Genomic DNA, 26,098 nt, shown 5'->3' with positions numbered 1-26,098 from the left:
GGAGATAAACTGTGTACAGAGTCTGACGACACTGCAGGAAGAAGAAGAAGAAGAAGAAGAAGAAGAAGAAGAAGAAGACCACTTCCTCCTGACAGAGTCACACCAGCGTTCTGAGGCGTGTTGTGGAGGACTGTGGGTGTTAAGAGGAGATTTGACTTCATGTTTCACACACTAGGAAGTTTGATATGCAAATGAGGCGGTATGCTAATGACTTCCACTGAATCACCTCTTTCTATTAATAGATGGTGAAACGACACGAGTGCTGAAGTTTTCACCAGAGTGTGACGGAGTGCCCAGAGGGTGACGGGGCAGAGACTACCGGACACATTCAGTCCTCCTCGCTTCCTTCTGTTGTCGCCTCAAACCTGCATGGAGTGTCTGAAGTGCCCAGACGGGTTCAGTCTGGAAGATTTGCTTCAGGGGAAAGTCAACGGGAGCTTCCATTGATGGAACGACGGACATTTAGAAAGAATTCATGCAAATTGGCCACAGATGTGCGTCTCTCCTCCACTTGTATGGGACATTTGTTCTGCAGTCTTTGGGGATTTATTCAGACACGGTTTGCTGTTAACGTCTCAAAATCTACTGGGACAAACTCATACCTGGAGATTTCATGAAATTCAGGTGAGTAGTTTTAGAGAGAAGTTGGTCAAATACATACAGACCAATAACTAAATGACTACAGATGAAAAGAAAACCTTCCCAGCCTGAGTTCCCTTGGTGAAGGTAAAAAAGGTTGTCCAGGTCCGGGTTCTCTGCTCCTCAGCAGAGGAAGACCAGGTCACTGCTGATCTGCAAAAGAGAAAAGACACAAGTCCGACAAGCTGCACCTTCAGTGGAAACGTCCGTCTTTGTGGAGTCAAACAACAGTGTGTTGGAATGTGTGTAATGACACTGAACAAAAAAACCCTTTATTGCACAGTCACTTCCTGCAGGCTTCCACCTGGTGAACAAAGGCCGAGGAGGAGAACTGGATCCGCAGCGGCGTAACATATCCACCCCCCCGAGGACAGAAAACACTGCAGAGACAGGAAAGAAGAAGAAAAAGAGGAAGAGAGAGGAGGAGTCAGCCGATGGTCGACAGGACAGAGAGGTGAGGACGACTCTCCCCGACTCCAGCTCTTTGTCTGCAGTAAACTATGGACTAGACCTGCAGCTCGATCGCAACTCTTTAAAAGCTTCCAGACACTTTTCAAGGTAAGAACGTTCAGTTTGAGCTCTTCCCTCGAGGCACGCTCTCACTCATTCCCACATGTGGCTGTTCACGCCTTGCAGCCGCTCTTCAGTCTGTTTAGCTCTGCTGCATCAAGTCAGTCCTTAAAATGGTTGTTTTCAGCCGATTCAGCCTGATAGAGCAACGTTTCTGTGTTGTTGTTTGGAGGAGTCATGACATAGAAGGGATTTCACTTTTTTTAAAAGACCCAACGTGGTAGAAGTGCTGAGCTGGTATAAAATGTGAGGAATGCAGCCTGGAGTTTCAGGTCTGTGCTTGTAGACATGGAAGAGCTGATAAGAGGCTGATTAGGCCTTTGGCGTTTTCCCCTCCGGAGCTCCTCTGAATTCTGGAGTGATGAAGTCAAAGTGTCTCGGACTGGACTAGACCGGACTGGAGTGGACTGGACTGGACTGGACTAGACCGGACTGGACTGGACCGGACTGGACTGGACTGGACCGGACTGGACTGGACTGGACCGGACGCTCCACTCAGTCCACCTCTGCAGGGTCGAGTCCAGAAGAACAACAGAACATGCACTGAGCTCAAGTTTCCAGTGGAAACAAGCTGAAGTCCGACCCGCGGCAGCTTGGCGCTGCTGGTTTGCTCTGGACTTGACCTCCTCTGGGTGGAACTCAGTCACTTCCTCCTTTTCTGTGGAGCTCGAGAAAAAACACAATCGTCCCCGTCTGAGGAAAAACCAACAGCACCTCGTCCAATACCTGCAGATCAACCAAAAAGAACGGCCGTTATTAAAATTTATTATGTCACAAGAACCACTGAAGGTCAACCTGTTGACTTTTACATGTACAAGATGCAACTTCTTGTCACTCAAGAGTGACAAACTGCTGACGCACACAAGAGACACAATGAAATGATTTAAAGTGAATAAAAAGTGACAAAAACAAGATTAAAAAGATGAAACATTAGTACAAAAATATTAAAAAGTAACACAAAAACATGATAAAAGACACAAAATAACTAAACATTAATACAAAAGGCTTTAAAAGTGACACAAACATTTCATAAAAAGACCCCATGTGACTTAAAAGTAATGGAACAAAATTGATTCAAAGTGACACAAACAATGGGAGGAAGAGACCGAAAGAAAAAGTGAAATGAAAAGCAGCAACAGGCGCTGCGACCCACTACTCCACTGCGACCTGCGACCCACTAATCCACTGCGACCCACTACTCCACTGCGACCTGCGACCCACTAATCCACTGCGACCCATTACTCCACTGCGACCCAGTAATCCACTGCGACCCACTACTCCACTGCGACCTGCGAAACACTACTCCACTGCGACCCACTACTCCACTTCGACCTGCGACCCACAACTCCACTGCGACCCACTACTCCACTGCGACCCACTACTCCACTTCGACCTGCAACCCACAACTCCACTGCGACCCACTACTCCACTGCGACCCACTACTCCGCTGCAACTCACTACTCCACTGCGACCTGCGACCCACTACTCCACTGCGCCACCTCATTACAATCCCTTATCTTTACACATTGCAATGCGGAATGACACAAAAACAAGATAACCACCGAAAAATGAATAAAAAGTGAAATTACAAAGTGATAAAACAGAAATAAAGTCACATAAAATCATAACAAAAAGACAAAATGACTAAAAAAGGAAAAAACAAACAATAAAAAGACACAACAAGTGATTAATGGGACAAAACAATCACCTGACTGGCTCCTGGGGAAACGGTTAGTTATCAAATCAGTAAACTGCAGAAATAACAAGAAATAAGTGAGAGAAATATTAATTGAATTGATTTTAAATTCCTGTGAAGCAATAAAAACACGGGGAGGTTTCAGATCAAAAGCCTCAAATATTAAATCAGATAAACGAGGAGTTAAAGATCATCTGGCGTTAATCTGTCCATCTTCTTTTCTGCTTCATGTGAAAGGGTGAGGGTGTTTTACTTCCTGTTGTAAACTAAATAAGCAGCACAGCAGCTGCACACACACACACACACACACACACACACACACACACACACACACACACACACACACACACACACACACACACACACACACACACACACACACACACACACACACACACATTCCAAAGCCGGAAATTTCAGGCTTGAGCAGATTTATTACCGCTGTGAGTGTAAATATTAACACTGCACAGCTAAGAAAAAAAAAAAAAAAAAAGCCCCACTTGAATAAAGACATGAAATGACGAAAAAGAGACACAAAAACATGACAAAGGCCCAAAAAATGACCACAAATTGAGACAAAAAATGTGAAGTCGTTTGTGGTTGAAAACGTGTGGGGCTTGAATAGAAGACAAGACACTGTCCTGCTGCTGCAACACACCTGAACTACATGAACGAATCACGATGAAGCAAGTCTGACCAGGAGCCAATCAGCAACCAGCAGCTGTGTGGACATGAGGACACACTGAGGACTCGTTTGCTCAAACTTGGTTTTTATAAAAAACTGATGTTTCCCCTCTACATTTACAAAAACATTTTCATTGACTGGGACTCTCCTATCCACCAGGGCCCGGTTGATCTAAACTGGGTTAGTTTAACCACTGGTTAAGCCTGAACCGCCAGTTAAATCCTTAACCCGCCGTTAGCTCACCGACTGTTAAATATGCGTTGTTGAAAACATGGTTAGTCATATCATTAGTTAACATCGCAGTCAAAGTTAACTGTGAGATTAACATGTGGTTAGCATCCCTGACGCTGCTCCACCCAAGGCTCCGCCCACTTTCAAGTCTCCGTTCTTCCATGTTTTGTCTTAAACATTGTGGTGGAGGCAGCGCAGTGTTTTTATCTGCTCTATTAAACTACCATCAAACATGACAAACTACCAGGATGTTAAAGTGGAAGATGAAAACTGAGCTGGATGATCAGAGGCTTCATGTTGCCTCATCGTTTTTAATTTAGACCAGAGAGAACCATCTAGAGAGAACCTTCGAGAGAGAACCATCTAGAGAAAACCATCCAGAGAGAACCATCCAGAGAGAACCATCTAGAGAGAACCATCTAGAGAGAACCATCTAGAGAGAACCATCCAGAGAGAACCATCCAGAGAGAACCTTCTAGAGAGAACCATCTAGAGAGAACCATCTAGAGAGAACCATCCAGAGAGAACCATCCAGAGAGAACCATCTAGAGAGAACCATCCAGAGAGAACCATCCAGAGAGAACCATCTAGAGAGAACCATCCAGAGAGAACCATCCAGAGAGAACCATCTAGAGAGAACCATCCAGAGAGAACCATCCAGAGAGAACCTTCTAGAGAGAACCATCTAGAGAGAACCTTCTAGAGAGTGGACTGAGTCGCCAGAGAGGAAAATAATAACGTGTGGGAACCAGATAATAAGTCGTTCCCTCAAATTAATAAAGCGAGGGAACCAGATCATTTAATCTCTGGATTGACGAAGGCTGAGGTCTGCATGAGGCAGCAGGGGGCGCTCCGCTAGGAGACGCTTCACAGAACTTCTTTATAATGAAGCCAGACTTTTGGTTCCTCAGGAACTACTAAACAAACTACAAACTACTGTAAATGAAAGCTTGGAGTTTTTAGAGCTAAAATGAGTCTTTTAATGGCTTCATGTGAAAGAGAACTTTAATCAGAGTGTTTACCTAGGTTACCATGGAAACGGCTGTAGAGCAGCGTTCTATCATTCTACACCTCCAGTCCTCCATGTTGAAGCTTTTGATTCAGACACGTCCAGAAATAAAGTGAAAGGAGCAGAAAGTCACTATGGAATGTTGGAATGGTGAAAAATAAGACCCAGGATCATTTACTAATGCTAAAGAGGAGAGACATGAGAATAAGATCTTCTCTTTCTGGACCAAGGAGAGTTTAACTCGTCTGGACTTCACATGTTTAGTTAGAAAACACCAAGATCTGGAGTCACGTGACGCGGTTGGCAAGATGGCTGCCTAGGTAAAACGCTCCGTCAAGCAGTGTTTAATTTATCCTGAAAATTTTGTCCACGACCACGAACCAACGGATGAGGCGTGCCAGAAGACTGCATAACTGCACGAGGATGTCGAAATCAAAGAAGAGCGCGACCAGTGGCGATATTAAAAAGCATTTGCGGGCTCAAACAACATCCCAAGATGGCGACGATGTCGGGGCCACGTGTCCCGAACCGCAGCAATTTGCTCAAGACATCGCAAATATTCTCACTGCGCTGCAGAAGATTTCAACTGAGCTGGCCAGCCTGGATGATATCCGGCGCACCACGATGTCGGTGGAAGGGAAGTTGTCTTCACTTATTACACGAGTGACCGACGTGGAGAAGAGGGTGGAGTGGCTGGAGGACGTGGACCAGACGATGAAAGCATCCTTGGAAGCTAACCCAGTGGCTACCAGGGCTGAGTTGGACGACCTTCGCGACAAACTCGAGGATTTAGAAAACCGCAGCAGGCGTAATAATCTCCGCCTTGTGGGAATACCAGAAGGCAGCGACTCTGGAGACCTGACAGAGTTTGTTGGCAGGCTGTGACAATCGGTTCTCGGCTGGGAAAACACCGTGAGGCTACCGGAGATTGAACGGGCCCATCGAGCCCCCGCACTGCGGCCAAGCCCCGGGGAGAGACCGCGCACAATCCTGGTCCGGTTCCTGAGGTCGGGGGACAGGGAGCTGGTTCTGCGAGCGGCACGGAGTAAAGGAGAGCTGCGGTGGGAAGGCAAGCGGATCAGGATTCTTCCTGATTTTGCGAGAGCCACTCAGGCGAAACGGGAGCAATTTAGGGAGGCAAGAAGATCCTTCACACTCGAAATGTAAAGTTTGCGTTGCTGTTCCCCGTCACCCTGCGGATCGAGTGCAGCGGGGGCCACAAGAGCTTTAAAGAACCCAAACCAGGGGGGCCACAAGAGCTTTAAAGACCCCAAACCAGCGATGGGCTTCATTGACAAAAATTACTTGGTTAATAGCGCCGGCCGTTCCAGCCAGAGTTTCACATGATAATAATTGCTAAATTTGACTGGTTGTGGACGGTTCCAAAGTATAATGCTGGTGGAGGTGATGGGTGAGTCACTCAATCGACGGATCACGGTCCGACAGGTGTGCTGTGTTGTTCATATTAGGCACAGAGTTCAGGTTAATGTGTCTTGTTTTTGTAGTTGGGGGGAGTGGGGGGGGGGGGGTTAGAGGGGGAGACCAATGTTACAGTTTTGAAATAGGATAGGAAATATGGCTTTGTGTGTGTGTACCTGGTTCTTTTCTTTTGTAATCTGTCTATATGTCATCTAGAATAAATAACGTGCATTTCACCCCCTGGAATGTGAAGGGACTCGGGCATTTAAATAAGCGGAAGAAAATGATGTCGGTACTGAAGTCCAAACAGGCTGATATAGTATTTATGCAGGAAAAACATTTATCCGGGTCAGAGTCAGATAAATTATGCAGAGATTGGGTTGGTCATGTGTATAGTAGTGGGGGCTCGGGTCAGAGTAGGGGAGTTATAGTTCTAATTAATAAAAAAACTGCAGTTTAAATGTATTAAGGTATTTAAGGATACAGAAGGTAGGGTAATTATAATTTTGGCGGAAATACAGTCTCAACTGGTTACATTAGTTCATATTTATGCTCCAAATGGGGATGAGCCAGATTTCTTTGGAGAGCTGGAGGCTAAAATTCAACAAATGGGAAATTATCATATTGTAATTGGAGGAGATTTTAACTTAGTGATGCTTAGTGAGGTGTAGGAGCAAGAAAGCTGCACAGACAGTGCAAAGTATGTGTGAGAATTTGGGATTAATTGATGTGTGGAGAACTTTAAATCCAACCAACAGAGATTACACCTTCTTCTCTGCTCCTCATGAGACCTTCTCTCGTATAGATTTCTATCTGATTTCCAAATCTCGTTTGAAGTCGGTCATTACATGCTCAGTTGGGAGTATCTTGATATCGGATCATGCCCCAGTGGTGCTCGAGTTGCTTCCTGTTATTGAGAAGATTCGAAGGCCAAGATGGAGGTTCAATTCTTCTTTACTGCAAGAAGTTGAATTCAGGGAGGCGTTGAGGGGTCATATTAACTATTACATTGCTGTAAATGTTCCCACTGCGCCCCCTGCTGGAGGAGCTTGGGAGGCTCTCAAGGCCGTGGTAAGAGGGTTTGTCATACAATATGCGTCACACAAGAAAAAGAAAAATATTATAAAGCAGACGGAACTTGAGAGCAAAATTAAGAAATTGGAAACTGATTTGAAAAGGTGCTTCAATACTAATGGTCTCAGAGAATTAACTAAACTAAAATATGAATATAACTGTATCCTGTCTCAGAAAGTAGAGTTTTCTCTTTTTAGGATGAGACAAAAATACTTTGAATCTGGGGACAAAATGGGGAAATTGTTAGCTCACGGCTAAAAACAGAGGGAACTATCCTCACTGATCCCTGCAATCCAAGACCTAGGAGGAGACCTCCTCACTAAATCTATTGATCTCAATAATACGTTTAAAGATTTCTATAGGGAGCCGAATACGTCGGACTGTAGTAATGAGGATGAGAATATGAAAAATTCTTTTGAGAAATTAGACCTACCAAAATTATCAGAAGAACAAAAGAAAGATCTTGATTCAGCAGTAACCCAGGAGGAAATTGTGAGGGTTATTAAAGGCTTACCAAAGGATAAAGCTCCAGGCCCTGATGGGTATACGGCAGAATTTTTTAAATGTTATGTGACTGAGTTGACTCCTCTATTATATGATATGTACATGGAATCATTTGAGAGAGGGGAACTACCTCAAACGCTATCTCAAGCTCTGATTACACTTATTGTGAAAAAAGACAAAGACCCAAATGAGTGCAGAAATGATCGGCCGATTTCTCTGATATCTCTGGACGCCAAGATATTGTCAAAAATTTTAGCCAATCGATTAGACAAAGTTATCACCTCTCTAATACATAGAGACCAGGTGGGGTTCATTAATAAACGAAACTCATCAGACAACATAAGAAGGTTTATTGATGTGATGTGGGCAGTTTCAGACTTGGACTCTCCAATGGCTGCTATTTCGCTTGATGCTGAAAAAGCTTTTGATCGGGTCGAGTGGGGGTATTTGTTTACATTACTGGAAATTTTGGGATTTGGCAGGATATTTATCAGGTGGATACAATTATTATACTATCAACCAGAGGCCGCAGTTCAAACAAATGGATATATTTCTCCTTACTTTAGACTGAGCAGGGGAACCCACCAAGGCTCACCACTCAGCCCGGGTTTGTTTTGCTTAGTATTAGAACCACGAGCAGCAGCGATCCGACAGGAGGAGAACTTTTGCGGAATTGACATCGAGGGATCTATTCATAAATTGATGTTATACGCGGACGATATTTTGCTGTTTGTATCGGATCCTCGGGTATCTATTCCTTCAGTGCTTAATAGAATTAACTCATTCTCCAAATTTTCAGGGTATAAAGTTAACTGGGCAAAATCAGAGGCCCTGCCACTGACAAAGTTTTGTCCCACAGCATTGTTTCAGGAGGGTAATTTCTCCTGGCCTAGGCGGGGTTTACAATATCTTGGCATTCTGTTTCCTCCTCATCTGGATGATCTTATTAAAGTGAACTTTGACCCACTGATGCAAAAAATCTCTGTCGATGTGAAACGTTGGTCATCATTGTCCTTGTCTCTCTGGGGTAAGGTTAATGCACTTAAAATGAATTCAATTCCAAAACTCAACTATCTGCTACATTCTCTCCCCCTACAGATCCTCTAAGTTATTTAAAAAAATTTGATATTATTTGTAAAGATTTTCTCTGGAATGTTAAGCGCCCACGAATGCATCTTGGGAAACTTCAACAGCCTGTAGAAAGAGGGCGCCTGGGACTCCCAAGACTACTCTTTTATTACTATGCATACAGCTTGAGACACCTTGCACAATGGGCATTGCCTCCAGAAAGGGCCCCACCATGGCACTCCATAGAGCAATCTGCAGCAGCACCTAAGCACTAATAAACTGTCTGTCAAGCAAAATTAGGAAGGGTGACAAATTCCACCCTATTATATCACATCTTCAGGAGATGTGGAAAAAAATCCTAAAGATTGTAGATGTTGACCCTTATTTAAATTGCACATCGAGTATTTGGCTGAATCCAAACGTTTGTATTAATAAAGTTTCCTTCTTATGGACCGAATGGTTGGATAAAGGGATTGGCACTATGGGGGACCTGTACAGTGGGAATATAATTAAATCATTCGAGGATCTATCACAACAATATGGGCTGGGCAGGAACCACATGTGGAAGTACTTTCAGATTCGTCATGCTTTGAAAGGAGTGTTTAGTTCACAGTATCAGGCCCCACAGACTGCAGATCCAGTAAAGGCAATTTTTAAGATATTTGTTGGGGGGGGGGGCTTCAAAATATTACAAGTTGTTGTTCAGCCTCGGTGAGAATAAAAACACGGCCTCTCTGAAATGGGTATGGGAAAAAGATTTAGGGATTTCTTTTGATGACCAGGAGTGGGCAAGAATATGTGCCAATGGTGGTACTTTATCCAGAGACCTAAGAGTGAGACTAATGCAGTTTAAAATATTACACCGCTTTTATTGGACACCAAGTAGATCATTCAGAATGGGGTTGCTAGATTCAACATTATGTTGGGAATGTAAACACTGTGATGGTACTTTAATACATGTGCTGTGGTCTTGTCCACAAATTCAGCTGTTCTGGATGAGAATACATAATTTTATACAAAATGTATCAGGTGTACACTTGGATTTCTGTTCATCATTGTATGTTCTTGGACACTCAAAGGTTTTGCTGAACTTGCTTAATGCACTGAAGGACTGGACACAGACTGTGATCATGATTGGAAAACAAATTCTGCTCAGACACTGGAAATCCCCAGGAACTCCCCCATTTGATGAATGGACTGAGGGGGTTGAAGAGTTTTTTTACAAGCATTGATGTGTATATATAATTGTGTTTTGTTTGTGGAAAAATAATAAAAAAATTTTAATCAAAGAAAAAAAAAAAAGAAAACACCAAGATCTAATGTTCTCCGTGGAAACGAGGCTCTTAAAGCTGCAGAGCAGCAAATATGACGGGATGGAGGCGACATTGGTGAAAAATATAATACAAGGGAAGGAGATAGTAACTCGCTGTCTCCAGTTATTAATCTGGGGTTACTAGTTATTATCCAATTCCCACGTGTTATTATTATTTCTCTATGTCCACTCTGGGGCTCCATAGAGGAGGAACTCTTCATTCCAGTATCGACTGTATCAAAGTTCAGTCCTCCACCCTGTCCTTCCTTTGTTCAACTGGTATCATGAACGCCATGGTGAGAGTTAACCTCTGTTAATAAGTCAGTGGAGGTTAACTTTAACGTCAAGGTAACACCTAGTTAAAGTTAACCTTGTTTTGAACAACAAGATAACAGTGCTGTTAAAGTTACCGGTCGGTTAAATGTATTTAAACGATAACTGAGTTAGGACTGGTTGAGAGCTGCTATGAGCAGCCACACCTGAAGGGGGCAGTGAAGCCACACCTGAAGGGGGCAGTGAAGCCATGCCAGCCAATCAGAATCCTGGAGAAACACAACGTCACGAATTGTGACATAAATCTCTGCCTCCACCTCTTTAGAAGCAAATGGAGAAACAGAGTTTTTTTTTTAATCTCACTGTGGGCGGAGTTTCCAGGAAACATCGTTTGTGGAGCTCAAAGTAGTTTTATGTGTCAAAGTAAGAAACGCAGAGAAATATTACAGTTTTTTAAATACCCGCGTACCAGGGTGGAAACATGGCCTGAAGCAGTGCAGGAACCCCACCCCCTTGCTCCACCCTCTGCTCTTTATCCACTGCTCCACCCACTGCTCTACCCACTGCTCTCAATCCACTGCTCCACCCACTGCTCTTTATCCACTGCTCCACCCACTGCTCTACCCACTGCTCTCAATCCACTGCTCCACCTACTGCTCCACCTACTGCTCTTTATCCACTGCTGCACCCACTGCTCTCAATCCACTGCTCCACCTACTGCTCTACTCATTGCTCTCTATCCACTGCTCTACTCATTGCTCTCTATCCACTGCTCTACCCACTGCTCTCTATCTACTGCTCTACCCACTGCTCTCTATCCACTGCTGCACCCACTGCTCCACTTACTGTTCTATCCACTGCTCCACTCACTGCCCTACCCACTGCTCTACCCCTTGCTCTACCCACTGCTCCATCGCGCCGCCTGTTCCGGGTGTTTCCTCGGGTTCTAACGTGTCCAGGTGTTTGCAGATGAGCGACCGGGACAGCAGCAGCTCCTCCTCGCAGACGGAGGGTGAGCTGGACGAGGAGCTGGAAGGACAGTCGGGGGAGGAGGAGCAAGGGCGTAGCCACGGCGCTCCCCTCAGCCTGTCCAGCTTCTCCTCCTCGCTGCGTGCCGTCATCCGCATCAAGCAGAAGTACCAGGCCATGAAGAAGCGGCGCCAGGAGCTGGCCTTGGTTCTGGGGGGGGCGGGCTCCCTGGTGGGGGCGGGCTCCCTGGTGGGGGCCCCCATGCGCACCAGCCCCAAGATCTTCACCTTTGACAGGCTCGGCACCAACGACCCCCTGGCCCTGTCGTCCTTCGCACCCCAGAAGAAGAAGAAGAGGAGGAGGAAGAGGGTGCTGTTCCCCAACAGAGGGCGGTGCAGGAGGCCGCCGAGGCAGGAACGCAGCCGGGCGCAGTCCTGCCTCTACCTGCTGCTCGCCATCGTCTTCCTCCAGGTAAACCTTCATCCTGGTAAACCTTTGATTAACTAATGGAATGAGAATAAAAAAGCACCAATGAAAAGACAAAACAACTGTAGAAAGTGACCCCGATGAGATAAAAATGACAGCAAAGATATAAAAACATGAGTTATACAAAAATGTATGTCATTTATTTATTCTCCACAATTTCCCATATACAACAAATGATTTTGAGATGTGGAAGGAATTTGCAAAAGTCACTATTTTTAGTTATGTGCCTGGTCATGTGACGTATATTAAAAAGCGACTTATACATCAAAATATCTGGTCGAGTGGTCATCTGTGACCACTAGATGTCACTGTATGACAGCAGAAAGCTGCTGCAGTGCCACAGAAAAACCTTTACCTTCGCCAATGAAGTTGGCGGAGAAATTTATGAATTTGTCAAAGTGAATTTATTCATTATTGGTTTGTATGTATGCATTTTACAAAGGTTTTGCAAAAACTACTCACCCGAGTTGCTTGAAATCTTCAGGGATGATTTGTCATCATCCAAGGATCAATCCAGTAGATTTTGAGACGTTAACGGCAAACTGTTTCTGAATAAATCCCCCAAAACTGAAAACATGTCCCATTCAAAGTGGATGAGAGAGGCACCTCATGGAGATCAGCGTCTGTTGCCATGGAGACGCTCCCCGATCAGTGTTTCACAGTGATGTAGCTACCTGACAGGCTAGTTAGCATCAATATGAGCTAACGGCTATCATGCTAGCGATGCTAGCTTGGTTCTGCAAACAAATGTGGGGTTGGTGAAAGTCTGCGCTCTACCGAGTGTAGCTCTAGTTTCTGAATTTGACTGACTGAGCAAGTAAAATGTCCCCAAGAAGAAAAATCTACAAACAGAATTTAAAGTAAAATTGTTCAAATTTTCAGCAGGAATATGGTTCCAGAAGAAGTCAAGAGCTTGCAGTTCTAGTTCTAGTAGAGTTGAGGACTCAAAATTCTGCTTTTTTTTTTTTTTAAATCGTAAATTAAATAAAAACTCCTTGTTTCGATTATTGATCTATTTAACTGAGTTTTTATTTTCATCATCTTTCATTCATTCATTCATTTTCTTTCACTTATCCGTTTCCGGGCCGCGGGGGTGGCAGTCTGAGCACTGTCACCCAGATCCCAATGCACCATTATCTTTTTTAGTTTTTATTTGTATTATCTTTACTGAGAACCTGTCTGTGTTTTTCCCGCCAACAGGTGTACAACGCCATCGAGAACCTGGACGACCACGTTCTGCGATACGACCTGGAGGGGCTGGAGCGAACGCTGCGGCGGGAGGTGTTCGGCCAGCAGGGGGCGGTGGAGGGCCTGCTGTCCCAGTTGAGGGACTACCTGTCCACCTACATCCACAACAAGCCGCTGGTGGTGTCGCTGCACGGGCCCAGCGGCGTGGGGAAGAGCCACCTTGGCCGCCTCCTGGCCGGACACTTCCGCTCGGTGGTGGGCGACAAGCTGGTGCTGCAGTACTACGTCTTGCACCACTGCCCCCTGGAGGCCGACGCCCCACGTTGCGCCCAGGACCTCTCTGCCCTCGTCTCAGCGATGGCGGAGCGAGCCGAGGAGGAGGAGAAGATCCCGCTCTTCGTCTTCGACGAGGCCGAGCACATGCACGCCGAGATCCTGGACGCGCTGCAGCAGCTGGTCGTCTCCCGCCGCTCCAACGAGCACCTGAACGCCGTCTACCTGTTTCTCAGCAACCTGGGCCACGCCCACATCACCAAGCACATGCTGTACAACTCCTCCAGCATCTCCATGACAGTGTCCGGCCACCACGGCGGCCTGGTCAAGGAGTTGACGCCGCTGCTGCGCGGCACGCTGGAGGAGCTGCACCCGCTGTGGAGGGAGGCGGCCATCTTGCCCCTGGGCCTCCTGGAGAAAGGTCACGTGATGGAGTGCTTCCTGGACGAGATGACCCGGGAGGGCTTCTACCCGGACCACGCCAACATCGAGCGCCTGGCGGCGGAGATCGAGTACTACCCCGCGGTGGGGGGCCACCAGTACTCCCAGACGGGCTGCAAGCAGGTGGTGGCAAAGGTCAACCTGCTGTGAAACGTTTCCTCCAAGTCAGCGAGGAAACGACGAGCGCCTGGGAGTCAAGTGGAAACACTGAAGTTGGATGGGATGAAGCTGGCGTGGTGCGTTCACTGACACCCGCTGGTGAGGAAACCTTGAAACCTGTGAAGAGCCTGGAGTCATTAAAGGCTCAGTTCACTCAAATCGACCCCCGGCGTCATGAATGAAGATCTCCTGAGGCTCGACGACCCAGATTTTATTCGTCGAAGTTTAAATCTGCAACATCCCTCAGACTTTTCCAAAAGTTTCAGATTAAAACTAAGTATAATATAAAAGTACATTGTATAAACACAAAGTACAAAAAAGCCCAACACCAAAATCAACAAGGTCACGAAACAGATCGTCTTGTGGGAGAAATGAAGCTGGTGTCAATTTGGCGCAGGAGAAAGAGAACTGTTATTTAGAACAAACACAATATCATCTATGTAAGTGTTTCTATTCGTCACAAATTATATTGTTGCATGTTTACCTGACATGGTGCAGCCCGGCTAACATCTTTCGTACTGCTAATGCTAACATGCTAATGTAGCCTCACTAGCAATAACGCGGTTAGCTCCCAGAGCGACCAAGAGAAACGTGATTTCCGGGTGACGCCTTCTCCAGCAGAGTGAACGTTTCCTGCAGCGTCGTCGGCACACAGGGAGAACCGACTGAGTGGAGCGCCACCATGAGGAACTGACAGATTCACTTCCTGCTCTTCTCTGCATTACAAAACCACAGCATCAACTCGTGACCCTGGATTGGAAACTACAAGGTTTTCACCATTTCTCTAGATCTTCGCCATGTAAGCCGGGCGGTAAAGTGATCGTCCGTCGCCGGAGGAACCCGAGACGCTCCGATCTGAGTGAACTGGACCTGCGATCCCTCCGAGGTTCAAACTACGTCCGGCAGCTCGACCACACGTGAACGCTAACACGGAAAACAGCGTGAAGGACGCCAAGACTGGTCAGAACAGAAGAAGACATGACCAATAAAAGAAAAACAGACATGTAACAGTTACTAACACTCGCATAAGACGTCTCCTCTCCTTTGATGAGAGTATTTATTACAGGGAGTCACTTCCTGTTATGGAGATTTCATTGATTACAGAGTAAAATTGCTGAACCTGCTAACCTCCCGCGTTCAGATTTCCCTTCACGTATTCTTCATATGAACGTTAACGTGAAATAAAATCTGGAAATTAAAGGTTTAAAATGCGACGAGTCTTCTTGAAGTTAGAAATTCAAATATGAAGCTTCACTGTTCATATCAGCATTAAGTCTCATTAGAAATTATAGAGCATCTTCCTCCTCTAGCGCCCAGATTATAGAGCATATTCCTCCAACACCCACATTATAGAGCATCCTCCTCCAACAGCCACATTATAGAGCAGCATCTCCCTCTAAAATAAGAGCATAGAGCATCTTCCTCTAAAATCAGACCATAGAGCATCTCCCTCTAAAATCAGATCATAGAGCATCTTCCTCCTCTAACATCCAGATCATAGAGGATCTTCCTCCTCTAAAATCAGACCATAGGGCATCTTCCTCTAACATCAGAGTATAGAGCATCTTCCTCCTCTAACATCCGGATGATAGAGCATCGTCCTCCTCTAACATCCAGATTATAGAGCGTCTTCCTCCTCTAACATCCAGATTATAGAGCATCTTCCCCCTCTAACATCCAGATTATAGAGCGTCTTCCTCCAGTAAATTATGTAATTTAAGATTTCCAAACACCATATTCGATCACACAATTTTAAAAGAAAAAAAAAAAAGCACTTTTAAGACAATATCTAAATTTGCTTTGTGTGTGTTTTTTTTATTTTTTATAATAACTTAAATAGTTTACATTGGAAAAAAATGAGGTACTGTGTCTACATGAAGAAGAAAAATAAACAATCCAAAAAAAAAAACAGGCTTTGTAAGCTTGACAATACAGAAAGGAAAGTAAAAGTAACAGCGAAGCAGAAACGGGGGATTGGACCAGCAGCCGCGTCGTCACAGATTTACTAACAGATGTGAGGAGAGAGAGAACAGACGTCCTTGTTTCCACGGTGACGGGCGGGCAGATGAAAACCACGTCGTAGAAATGCAAACTAACTACGTGAGCGACCGGAGGATTCCACTACGTGGGTTTCACCTGTCGGGACGAGACGCGGTGGAGGACCTGGGAGCGTCTGCGCTCTGGAGGACCTGGGAGCGTCTGCGCTCTGGAGGACCTGGGAGCGTCTGCGCTCTGGAGGACCTGGGAGCGTCTGCGCTCTGGAGGACCTGGGAGCGTCTGCGCTCTGGAGGACCAGGGAAAAGTGAGCTTATTAATCCTTCATGTCTTCAGTTTGGATCTTTCAGTCCGCCGGCTGCAGCAACTCAAACACAAAGTCTTCAAACGAGACCAAAATAATAAAAAACAGACACGCCGCACCTTTTTTTGACCAAGCAAATGACTCCGGACAGCCAGAACATTATGACCGGGAGGTAAAGTTTTCACAGCACAAGGAATCTGTTCTGGTGAAAAACAAGAAAAACAGACCTGATTGTTTTCCTCTAAAGATTCTTGAAGCTTTTTCACTGTGGCTGATCTAGTGAGGAATCCCTTTAAAATTAAGGTCAGAAAATATTTAAAACCTACAGTTAGAGATTAGTTTTCAAAAAGACAGTTCCAAGCAGGAATGAACTAAAGCCAGTTTGATCTGAGAAGCGTCATAAATAGAGCAATACAAAGATCGGAAACATGTTTAAAAACCAGTTCAATTGTCCTACAGCAGTACGAACTCGTTCCAAACTGGTCTGAATTCCTCCAGAACAGCCGGAACAGATGTCGACAGACTGAAATGTGTCGATAAGACAGTTGGATTAGTTTCACAATTATTTCAGTTGAAAGTTTAAACGCCACTCTGAAATGATCTGCTGCTGAAAACGTATCGGCAATAACAAGGCCTCCCTGGTCATAATGTTCTGGCTGATCGGTGTCACCTCAAGCTCTGCATCCACGTCTTCATTCTCACATGCGTCTTGAGGGACAAACCGAGGCGAGCGACGCTCTACGGCCGCTCTACGGCCGCTACAGGGACGAGACCTACGAGGGAAATAAGTAAGTGCGACTCCGATTATTAAAAACGGGACAATTCACCACGACTTTGCACCGAAGCGCCGTCGGCTTAAAGGTTCGAGCCTCCTCGCGTTTTCACCGTCGGGAATGCTTGCATGATTGCAGGGGTGGGGCTTGTGAGGAAGGGGAGGGGCTACATGAGGGTGGTGGTGACGGGGGAGGGGACTCTTCCCGGGTTGGGTTCCTCTTCACGCCTCCAGCTCGAAGCCCATCCCCACTTTGTGTCCGCCGGCGTTGAAGTTCTTCCCATCGATGAGGGCGGACAGAGTGACCTTGATGCCTGTGGGGGACCAGCACCACGTCAACAAACAACAACAACAACAGACGACAACGACAAACCAGAGGCCTGTACTAGGAACCTGATCAACATACCAGGATCTCTCTGTTTCCTGGTTGACTGATCCTGATTAATTCATGGGACAATAGAAACGGACTCAATTTCACTTTATTCTAGCAGAAAGGTTCCAGGCTGAACTTCCTCGCTGAGTTTCCTCCGTGTGAGTGTGTTTCGTGTTGGAATATTAATTCATCAGGGCACGAGAAGTAATACGACGCTGGATTCTCACTTATCTAGGTAACTTCAGGATTAACTCTGGTTTTCTCTTATCTAGGTAACTTCAAGATTAACTCTGGTTTTGTCTTATCCAGGTAACTTCAGGTTTAACTCTGGTTTTGTCTTATCCAGGTAACTTCAGGAACAACTCTGGTTTTCTGTACTACGACTCTCGCTCCCTTCTCACCAGGATAAATCACCTGGTAACTGGTGCTGAAAGTCTAACGTGCTCCAGAGCAGGATATGTTCTGGATAAGAGGTCAGAGCTCCGCCTCCTGACCAATCAGATCTCTTGGAAAATTCCCCGCCCATTCTTAAATGATGGTGATTGGTGGACGGGTTCAGCACTGAGCAGCAGCGGAGAGGAGATGATAAATTAATTCAGAACAATCTTTTTGACATAATAAAATAAATCCTGGTCTCTGAGGCTCTGAAGGAGGTTCTTGTTCTTGACTTGTTCCAGGTCTGTTAATCTGGAATAATGAGGTGAATGATCACACCTGACAGAACTGCAGAACCATGAATTTATGGAACCAGAACTACTCCTGTCGTCATGGTGATGAATTAATATTCCAACACAAAACACAAGAGAAACCCAGCCTCAGAACAAGTGATGGAGAATCTAAAGTAAAAGAAGATCAGTGAGGAAGTTCAGCCTGGAACCTTTCTGCTGGAATAAAGAGAAACTGAGTGATCACACTGCTGTTCCTTTATATCACTGATGAATTAATCTGCTCTAATCTCACCAAGTCAGCATTAACAAGTCAGGAAGGTTCTGGCTTTGGCTGCAGCAGCAGTGTTGCTTTGAGCTGCTGGATGTGTTTGAATTCTTCATAATCTCAAGAGATTAACTGCTCCTTCAGTAATCTGTAAACTGCTCTGTAGAGTTTCTCCCTGTGTGATTGGTCAGACGCTGCTAACTCCGCCCCTTTCATGTGAACGTGCACACCTGGTCTGGGTTGAACTAGTGAGTTGATAACCTGCAGGATCATTTCACCAGGAAGCAGAGATGTTGATCAGGGGGTGTAGTACAGGCCTCTGGTTTGTTTTTGCGGGGGCTACAGGAAGTGTGTGTTTACCTGGCCGGAGACTCTGGGTGTAGCCGACTCCAATCAGACTGGCGTTGTTCACTTTGGCCTGAAGGACAGAAATAAGAAGTCAAGTGTCTGATGGGGGCGGGGCTCGGTGGAGGGTTGATGGGGCGGGGCTCGGTGGAGGGTTGATGGGGCGGGGCTCGGTGGAGGGTTGATGGGGCGGGGCTCGGTGGAGGCGGGGCTCGGTGGAGGGTTGATGGGGCGGGGCTCAGTGGAGGTTTGATGGGGTGGGGCTCAGTGGAGGGTGGATGGGGTGGCGCTCAGTGGAGGGTGGATGGGGTGGGGCTCAGTGGAGGGTGGATGGGGTGGGGCTCGGTGGAGGTTTGATGGGGCGGGGCTCGGTGGAGGTTTGATGGGGCGGGGCTCAGTGGAGGGTGGATGCGGTGGGGGCGGGACTCACAGACAGAGAGGCGTCCTTGTCCAGCTTGTACTTGGCGGCGATGCCGAAGCGAGTGTTGTTGCTGCCGGCGGTCCACGCCAGAGTGACCGCTGTCTCCAGCTCATCGTTCACCTTCTGGTAGATCGAGCCGCCGAACTCAGTGCCGTCGTTACTGAGAAAGATATGAAAACATTTAATTCAGTTATTGACCCCCCCCACACTAACAGAAGGTCCCGGACGCCATGTTGGGGTAGAAGTGACTCACACGTTGGTGTGCAGCTGGAAGTCGCCCGCCTTGTACCCCAGGGCGAAGTTGTTCTGGGTCAGCTTGGACTTCGCCGTGTCGAAGGCCATCTGGTAGCCGGCCAGCCAGCCCTCGTAGCCCAGCACGGCGGCGGCGTGGATGATCGGACCCTCAAAGTCCACGTCGCAGCCCAGGTTCACAAAGTCCCGCTTGTAGCCGGTCTTCAGCTTCCCGCTCTTCTTACTGAGGGAAATACAAACAGAACCGGGAGGCTGAAGATCCACTGGGACCTTTTCATTTCTTACGGCAACAAACAATTTAACACTTCAAAACTTTTTTATTAAAACAGTATAAAACATTTAACATTTCCTCTCGTTATAACTGTTTCTGAATAAATCCACAAAATGAACAAATGTCCCAAACAAAGAGGATGAGAGCGGTACCTCATGGAGGAGATCAGTGTCTGTTGCCATGGAGACGCTCCCCGCTCAGTGTTTCACAGTGACACTAGCCTGACAGGCTAGTTAGCATCCATATGAGCTAACAGCTACCCTATTAGCGGTGCTAACGCCGTTCTTCAAACAAATGTGGCGTCGGTGAAGGTCTGCGCTCTACCGAGTGTAGCTCTAGTTTTAAACTTGTTTGGCGGGTAAATTAAAGGAAGACGTCTCACCCCGTGTTCGGTACAAACGACGTATCCAAGGCGACCTTCAGCCCCTGAGTCAGCTGCAGGGGAAGTCAGAGTGTTAGTCCACAGAGACTGGTTACCAGGAGGAGCGTGGTGGTGGTGGTGGGCGGGGCAGACCTGGTCCTCCACGGTGACCTCGGTAGCCAGCGTGTTGTCCGTGTTCCACTTCTGGTTGACGCTCAGGCCCAGCTCCTTCATCTTGTACTTGGTCTCCAGGCTACCCGAGGCCTTGCCCGTGTCCGTGTTGCTGGATCCGGACGTGTTGAACTCCTGGAGACGCCGCGGGACAGAAAACCGGTGAGGACTGGAAGCAAACACAGCCATCCTCCAGAACATTATGACCACCACACAGTCCCAGCACTACTCGGCTCCACCCAGCTTCGCTTGTTCTCCAGGACAATATGGTGCCGCCTCGGCGTGGGCGGAGCCGTCAGAGCTTTTCCTGATGGTGTGTGATCAGGTTTTAAAAACGGCGGGTTTTCCTAAATTATATACCTGCAGAGCTGAGAAACCTGCTATTGAGCGGCAGGAATGGAATAGAGTAGAACTCAGAACCTCAGAACTATGTATAACGGCCTCTTGATGACTGGCTGCTCTCAACTCATGATGACAGATTGTGGACTGGAGATAAAATTAATTTTACTAAATCAAGTTTTATCAATCTATTTTTCGTTTTGTTGGGAGTCGTAGCTCAAAAGTATTGTTCTAGTAGTAATGTTTTCAAAGCTCAGTTGATAGTCGTCGTCTCCCAGTTGGAAGGTTGCAGGTTCGATTCCCATCTCCACATGCCGAAAGTGTCTTTGAGCAAGACAATGAACCCCAACAGAGAACCGTAAGAGCCAAAACCCCCGAGGCGAGTCGGGCCGAGGAGGAGCTGGTGGAAAAGCCCTGGAAAACTGTGCCGGAGCCACTTTTCATAAAGTCGCATTTACAGCGTTTCCAAGCCCCGTCGTCACGTATCAGAGCCCCGAGACGCAACGGACCTTTTAGGTCTTTACTTGAAAACGTCGTGTGAACAGGCGCCTCTCGGTTTGGTTCTTCTTCTTTTCTCCTCTTGAAAGCAAGAGTAAAATAAAGAGCAAAAAATTCAAAAAATGACTCCAAATATACAAGAAATGAGAAGAAACATTGAGGAAAAGGACAGTTGGGCGCCGCCCACAGGGCCAGACGGGGGATTTGAACCTGATTAGTCTGAAAATCGACCAAAACCAGCAAGAAGGATCAAATTCAACCAGTTACTTCAATAGAAGTAAAAAAAAAAAAAATCTAAGAAAAAGCATCCAGAAACATTGGATTACGTCCAAAACCATTTCAAAACTCGTCTATATTTAACCAAGAATTGTCCAAACAAGTCGTAAGTACATTAAAAACGAATATTAATTTAAATTAAAAAGGGTCTTTATCGAGTCCATGAAGCTCTGAATGTGGATAAAACCTGTCAAAGTGAAACATCTCCAACAAACATCCAGAAATAAGCGTAAAATATGTTGAAAAAAAAAATCCCAAAAAAGTCAAAAAAGCAAAGCAAATAAAAGACAACGCACGGTGTGTAATAACACCGACGTCACAGCAACAAGCAAAAGCTTCAAACATCGACTCGGCTGTCAGTGGTCCTAATGTTCTGGCTGATGGTGGCAGTTAGTAGCTCATGCAAAAACAATATTACATATATACACAGATATATAAAATAAGTGACGGGTAAACCAAGCGAGTGATCATGAAAAGACAAAAAGATGAAACGGTGATGAAGCAAAGAAAGATGAAAAGGCATCGAGCAGCGAAGGACGAACGACAGAAACGACGGGATGGAGAGACGACTGGCGGGCCGGCGCGACGCGGCGCCGTTCTTACCATCTACGTTAGAGAGCAAGTGAGCGTCCGAGGAGGTGGTAGCGTGGCGTTCGGAGGCGGGGTTAGGGCGGAAATGGAGAGAGAGAGAGAGAGAGAGAGAGAGAGAGAGAGGGGCTGAGAAACCGCTGATGAGGCAGAAAGTTGGGTTGAAGCCAAAACAACTTTCAAAAAGTCAGAGCAGGAAGTTCGGGAGGAAAACGCAAAGTGGGACGAGATGGACTAGAAAGAAAACAGCTACCGTATTTCACAGACTAGAAATCAGCTTTTTGTTTTTGGAAGAGGTTTTTCTGTGGTCGCACAGTGACCTCTACTGGTCCAACATGGTATTACCGGTTTATTTTTATATGCAATTTGTGTCTAAATACAAGCTACATAAGCAGCAAGAAATTTTTTTAAAAGGTGCAGCTTATAGTCCAGAAAATATGGTACAGCGGCAGCCCTTTCCAGTAACCTTGAATTGCTGTATTTTCTGGACTATAAGTCGCTCCACTTAAAAAAAATGGTCATACAGAAGACTAATTTATTTCTCCCTGCTACGTTAATAATCCAGGTCCATCAGCTGCGTTTCCAGAACCTTCTGTGAATTTGTTCCTCAGTTCTGGCCATCACGCTTTTAGCCCACGATTAGCCTTCATTTCCTTCATCTTGTATGCAATAAAACATCTTGACGTAAAATTCATCTCTTAATATAAGTTGCACGAGAAAATAAAACAAAAAAGAAAAAGAAAGGGGTACAACTTAGTCCATATAATATGGTAGTTGAGTAGTCCTATGCATTATTCAGCAACCTTGAACTACCATATTTTCCAGACTATAAGTCCAATCTGTTAAAATAAAAGGACACTTTTATTTGTCCATGCCGATCAGCGTTCTTCGTTTTCTCCACCATGAAAAGTTTCTCACAGTCTGAGCTCTTTTGTTTCCTGATTCATATTTTAGCATTTATACACATGATCAGTCAAATAACTACACAGACTGCAGCTTATAGCCCAGAAAATACGGTAGTTGAGTAACGTCTGGGCTATGAGTCACACATAAATTACACAAACATGAAAATATCAAAAACGATTGCTGTCCTACACAAAGTAAAGGATCTATTGGATAACAAAGCTCTGTCCATGTTGTCTCACTGTCTGTCTGGTCCTCATCGGACCTGCTGTGTTGAAGATTGGGGAAAAGCGTGTAGGACAAACATCCAGTCAGTCTTCATATCGCAGAAAAGAATAATAAGCAGAAAAGAATCCAGACATCCTCCAAACCCATTATTCTTCCAGGGACATTGTCGATCACAGCATTTTGTATATTATGTATAAAGCGCATCAAAAAATCTAACCTGTAAATCTCCAGGTCAGATTTGCAGAAAGAGTCAGTCAGTTTAACTTAAAAGAAAAAAATAACTTTATGGAACCAAAAGTTCAGGACAAAATGAAAGGAGCCGTGTCACATTGTGGAACGATCTGAGCATTTAAAATAACGTAAAGCAAATATAAGATTTAAACATCTAATTAAAACAAGTATATTATTAAAATACAGTGAACTTCTCTAAAGTACCACGATGTCTTGGGGTTTTGTTTTTGTGTTGTCGTTGACGTCGACCCTTCTGCTCGTCTGGTTTGTTCTTTAGTCTTGTTTAATTTTGTTTCTTATGAAAGATAAATCTGACGTGAATGAGTGGCGGCGCCTCCTCCTCAAGCGTCACAGACATTTTCTTGTTTGTTGTCGTTTTCTCATGATGTTGTGAAGCGATTATCGGTACAACGGGGCAGATTATATAAGATGATTCTTCCTTCTGCTCCTTTTCATTCAGGAGTTTGTAAACTTTGGTGTTAAAATTTAATGAATGGAATAAATAAAAATGTGTAACGAAGAGTAGAAAAACATAAAAAACACATTTATTCTCCATGTCCAGGTGTAACTGCCCCGCTGACAGTCGAGCAGCTGCTGTTCCAGAACCTTCTGTGAATCGGTTCCCTTTAGTCCAGAAAATACGGTAAATTAAAAGACATAAAACTTCTCCTCACCACTCCGCTCTGCGATTTGGTTTTCAGGTCCAGCTTCACCACGCCGAAGCCTGTCAGAGACGAGACAGTACAAACGTTGCATCATCAAAGTATTGGCGGCACGAAGCTCGTTAACCCGGAAGAATCCATAAACTAGCCGCGTCGTTTAAGCCACCGGGTTGAACGCGTGTGAAAAAAGTAGGGGCTTATATTCCAGACATTACGGTGATACAAATGTTGAAAATATAGATTGATGGTTCAATGTTGCTTCGAAATGTTAGATTAAAACATTTGATCACATTTTTTCACACGTACACAGTGAAACCCACACAGTGAGAATCGTTTGCCCCCCCAGGGGGTAAAAAAATAACTCACCGTATCCTTTACTGAATATATCCTTGGCGGACTTGCCGAGGTCGGTGTACGACGGAGGGACGGCCATCCTGCTGGGAAACAAAGATAATTACATCATTTATAATCTCAGTGATTAATCCAGACGACAGTCGCACCGAGTCAAAACAAATCATTTAAATTTTGAAGCTTTTTCTAGATGAAGTTTTTATGAAATATTCAAAGTTTCCCCACACGAAGACGCCTGACTCACACTCAAACAAGAAACTGTGGAAGAAAGACGAACACATAAAAAATTAAGTCGCATAGAAATAAATGACATAAAAAATAATTGATAGTAAAATAAGAAATATTTTCACACAAGAAAACTTTATTTATCCCAGACGGTCGATTGAAAAGCAGCAAAGTGCTGAAATGGTGAAAAATCAACTATAAATGTCAGTAAAAAAAAGACGTTTCTATCATTATTTAATAAAGTTTCTGGTTTTGTAAATTAGATCCTTTGTGGCCTGCAAACACACTTTGTCACCAATATGCAGGAATGGTGAGAAAATCTGCTTTAAATGTCAGAAAATAAGTCGTTTCTCTCATTATGGGGTCAATTTGTAGCTTTTAAACAACCTAATTATGTCTCTCTGGTGCATGTATACACACTTTATGACCACAAAATGGGCTGGAATGGGAAGAAATTAACTAGAAATCTCGTAATGTTTTTTACTTTTCTATGATTAAGTGATGAAATCTCTGGTTTTACTCAATGCAGGAGTAAATGAAGCCCCTCAGAGACTCGCCTCAACACTTTCTGGTTACAGGAGGAGAACAAACTGTTCCTGAGAGGCTGCAGGAGGCCAACAGCCACATGGGGCAGTTAACAAGGTAGGGCAATTAACAAGGTGGGGCAAAAAAAAAATACATGCAACTGTGAAATGCTGCAGAAACAGGCTTGTGTGCTGGATGGGAGCAGCTGGTGTGTCGACACAAAGGAGGGTGTGTGTGTGTGTGTGTGTGTGTGTTGGGGGTTGGGGGTTGAGCTGCACTAACTAGCTGCAGCAGGATAACGGAGACTAGTCCAGAGCTGGTTCACACACACACACACTCCCCCACATGCAGCTCATACTGTCCCCCCCCCCCCCTGTGTGCAGCTCTGGCCCGGTTCCTGCCCCCGGACCCTCCGCGGAGCCTCTCAGCGGGATTAGAGTGTACATCGCCCGGCAGGGCATCATTACATAACCCGTTAGCCGGACGGAGCTAACCTTGGAGCGGCTGCGGGGATGAGAACCGCGAGACTCTGCGGTGGGGTTTCACCGGTTTGTCCCGCAAGGGTGGAAGCTTCTTACCTACGCAGCGGAGGAGCTTGTGGCTGGAAGGGGAAGCGTGCGGAGCCCGGAGACTGAGGCGGAGGCGGAGAGTCCCTGAAGCGGCGCTGCGGAGGAGTGACAGGCGGCTAGCGTTAGCTTAGCAATCACTGTCTCTGACGGGGACACAATGAAGGAGACCGACCACGACGCATGCGCGGTGGCAGCCGGGCGGCGAACAAAGAGTCGTCCAGAGCAAGATGATGCCCCCCCCCCCAACTCCCAGCGAATAAAGAGTCACGGCACCCACCCACCCTGCCAACAAAGAGTCAGATCAAGATATCCCCCCACCCAACCACCACCCTGCCAGTGGGCTGCAGACCACCAGCATCACGTACCAGGAGAATACTTGACATAAATGTGAAATGACTGTATAATTTGCTCCGTTTCCAGTCAAAGCGATTTGAAAAGGTTTGTGTTTCTTGTGAATCAGAGCATCGGTGTCACGTAAACAGACCTGAAAAAGCTACGGAAGTTTTCCG

At 45.8% G+C, this 26,098-nt stretch overlaps 2 protein-coding genes across 5 annotated transcripts; one reads left to right on the top strand and one right to left on the bottom strand.

Annotated features, from left to right (window-relative positions):
- The first annotated feature begins 64 nt into the window (after positions 1–64).
- tor4aa (torsin family 4, member Aa) lies at positions 65–15,209 on the top strand. 2 transcript variants are annotated; one of them, XM_080476489.1, is made up of 4 exons: positions 65–624; positions 923–1,093; positions 11,450–11,920; positions 13,136–15,203. In XM_080476489.1, exons 1-4 carry the CDS (start codon positions 493–495, stop codon positions 13,985–13,987), a joined length of 1,626 nt encoding a protein of 541 aa, XP_080332615.1. In that variant the 5' UTR covers positions 65–492; the 3' UTR covers positions 13,988–15,203. The 2 variants fall into 2 exon arrangements, with proteins under 2 accessions (XP_080332615.1, XP_080332616.1); XM_080476490.1 differs by having other exon boundaries at positions 288–624; positions 923–1,197; positions 13,136–15,209.
- Positions 15,024–25,748, bottom strand: LOC308117552 (non-selective voltage-gated ion channel VDAC2). Of its 3 annotated transcripts, none has more exons than XM_080476495.1 (9): positions 25,599–25,748; positions 24,286–24,356; positions 23,932–23,981; positions 20,177–20,329; positions 20,045–20,097; positions 19,393–19,614; positions 19,149–19,299; positions 18,734–18,791; positions 15,024–17,381 (listed from the first exon to the last, which is right to left on the bottom strand). In XM_080476495.1, exons 2-9 carry the CDS (start codon positions 24,350–24,352, stop codon positions 17,290–17,292), a joined length of 846 nt encoding a protein of 281 aa, XP_080332621.1. In that variant the 5' UTR covers positions 24,353–24,356; positions 25,599–25,748; the 3' UTR covers positions 15,024–17,289. The 3 variants fall into 3 exon arrangements, with proteins under 3 accessions (XP_080332621.1, XP_080332622.1, XP_080332623.1); XM_080476496.1 differs by having other exon boundaries at positions 15,821–17,381; positions 24,286–24,353; XM_080476497.1 differs by having other exon boundaries at positions 15,821–17,381; positions 24,286–24,353; positions 25,603–25,729.
- Positions 25,749–26,098: the final 350 nt, after the last annotated feature.

The sequence above is a fragment of the Lipophrys pholis genome (assembly GCF_963383615.2).
Source record: "Lipophrys pholis genome assembly, chromosome: 12".
In the NCBI taxonomy this organism is placed as follows: domain Eukaryota; kingdom Metazoa; phylum Chordata; class Actinopteri; order Blenniiformes; family Blenniidae; genus Lipophrys; species Lipophrys pholis.
The sequence above is the reverse complement of the archived record's forward strand: the minus strand, read 5'-3'. Positions and strand labels throughout refer to the sequence as shown.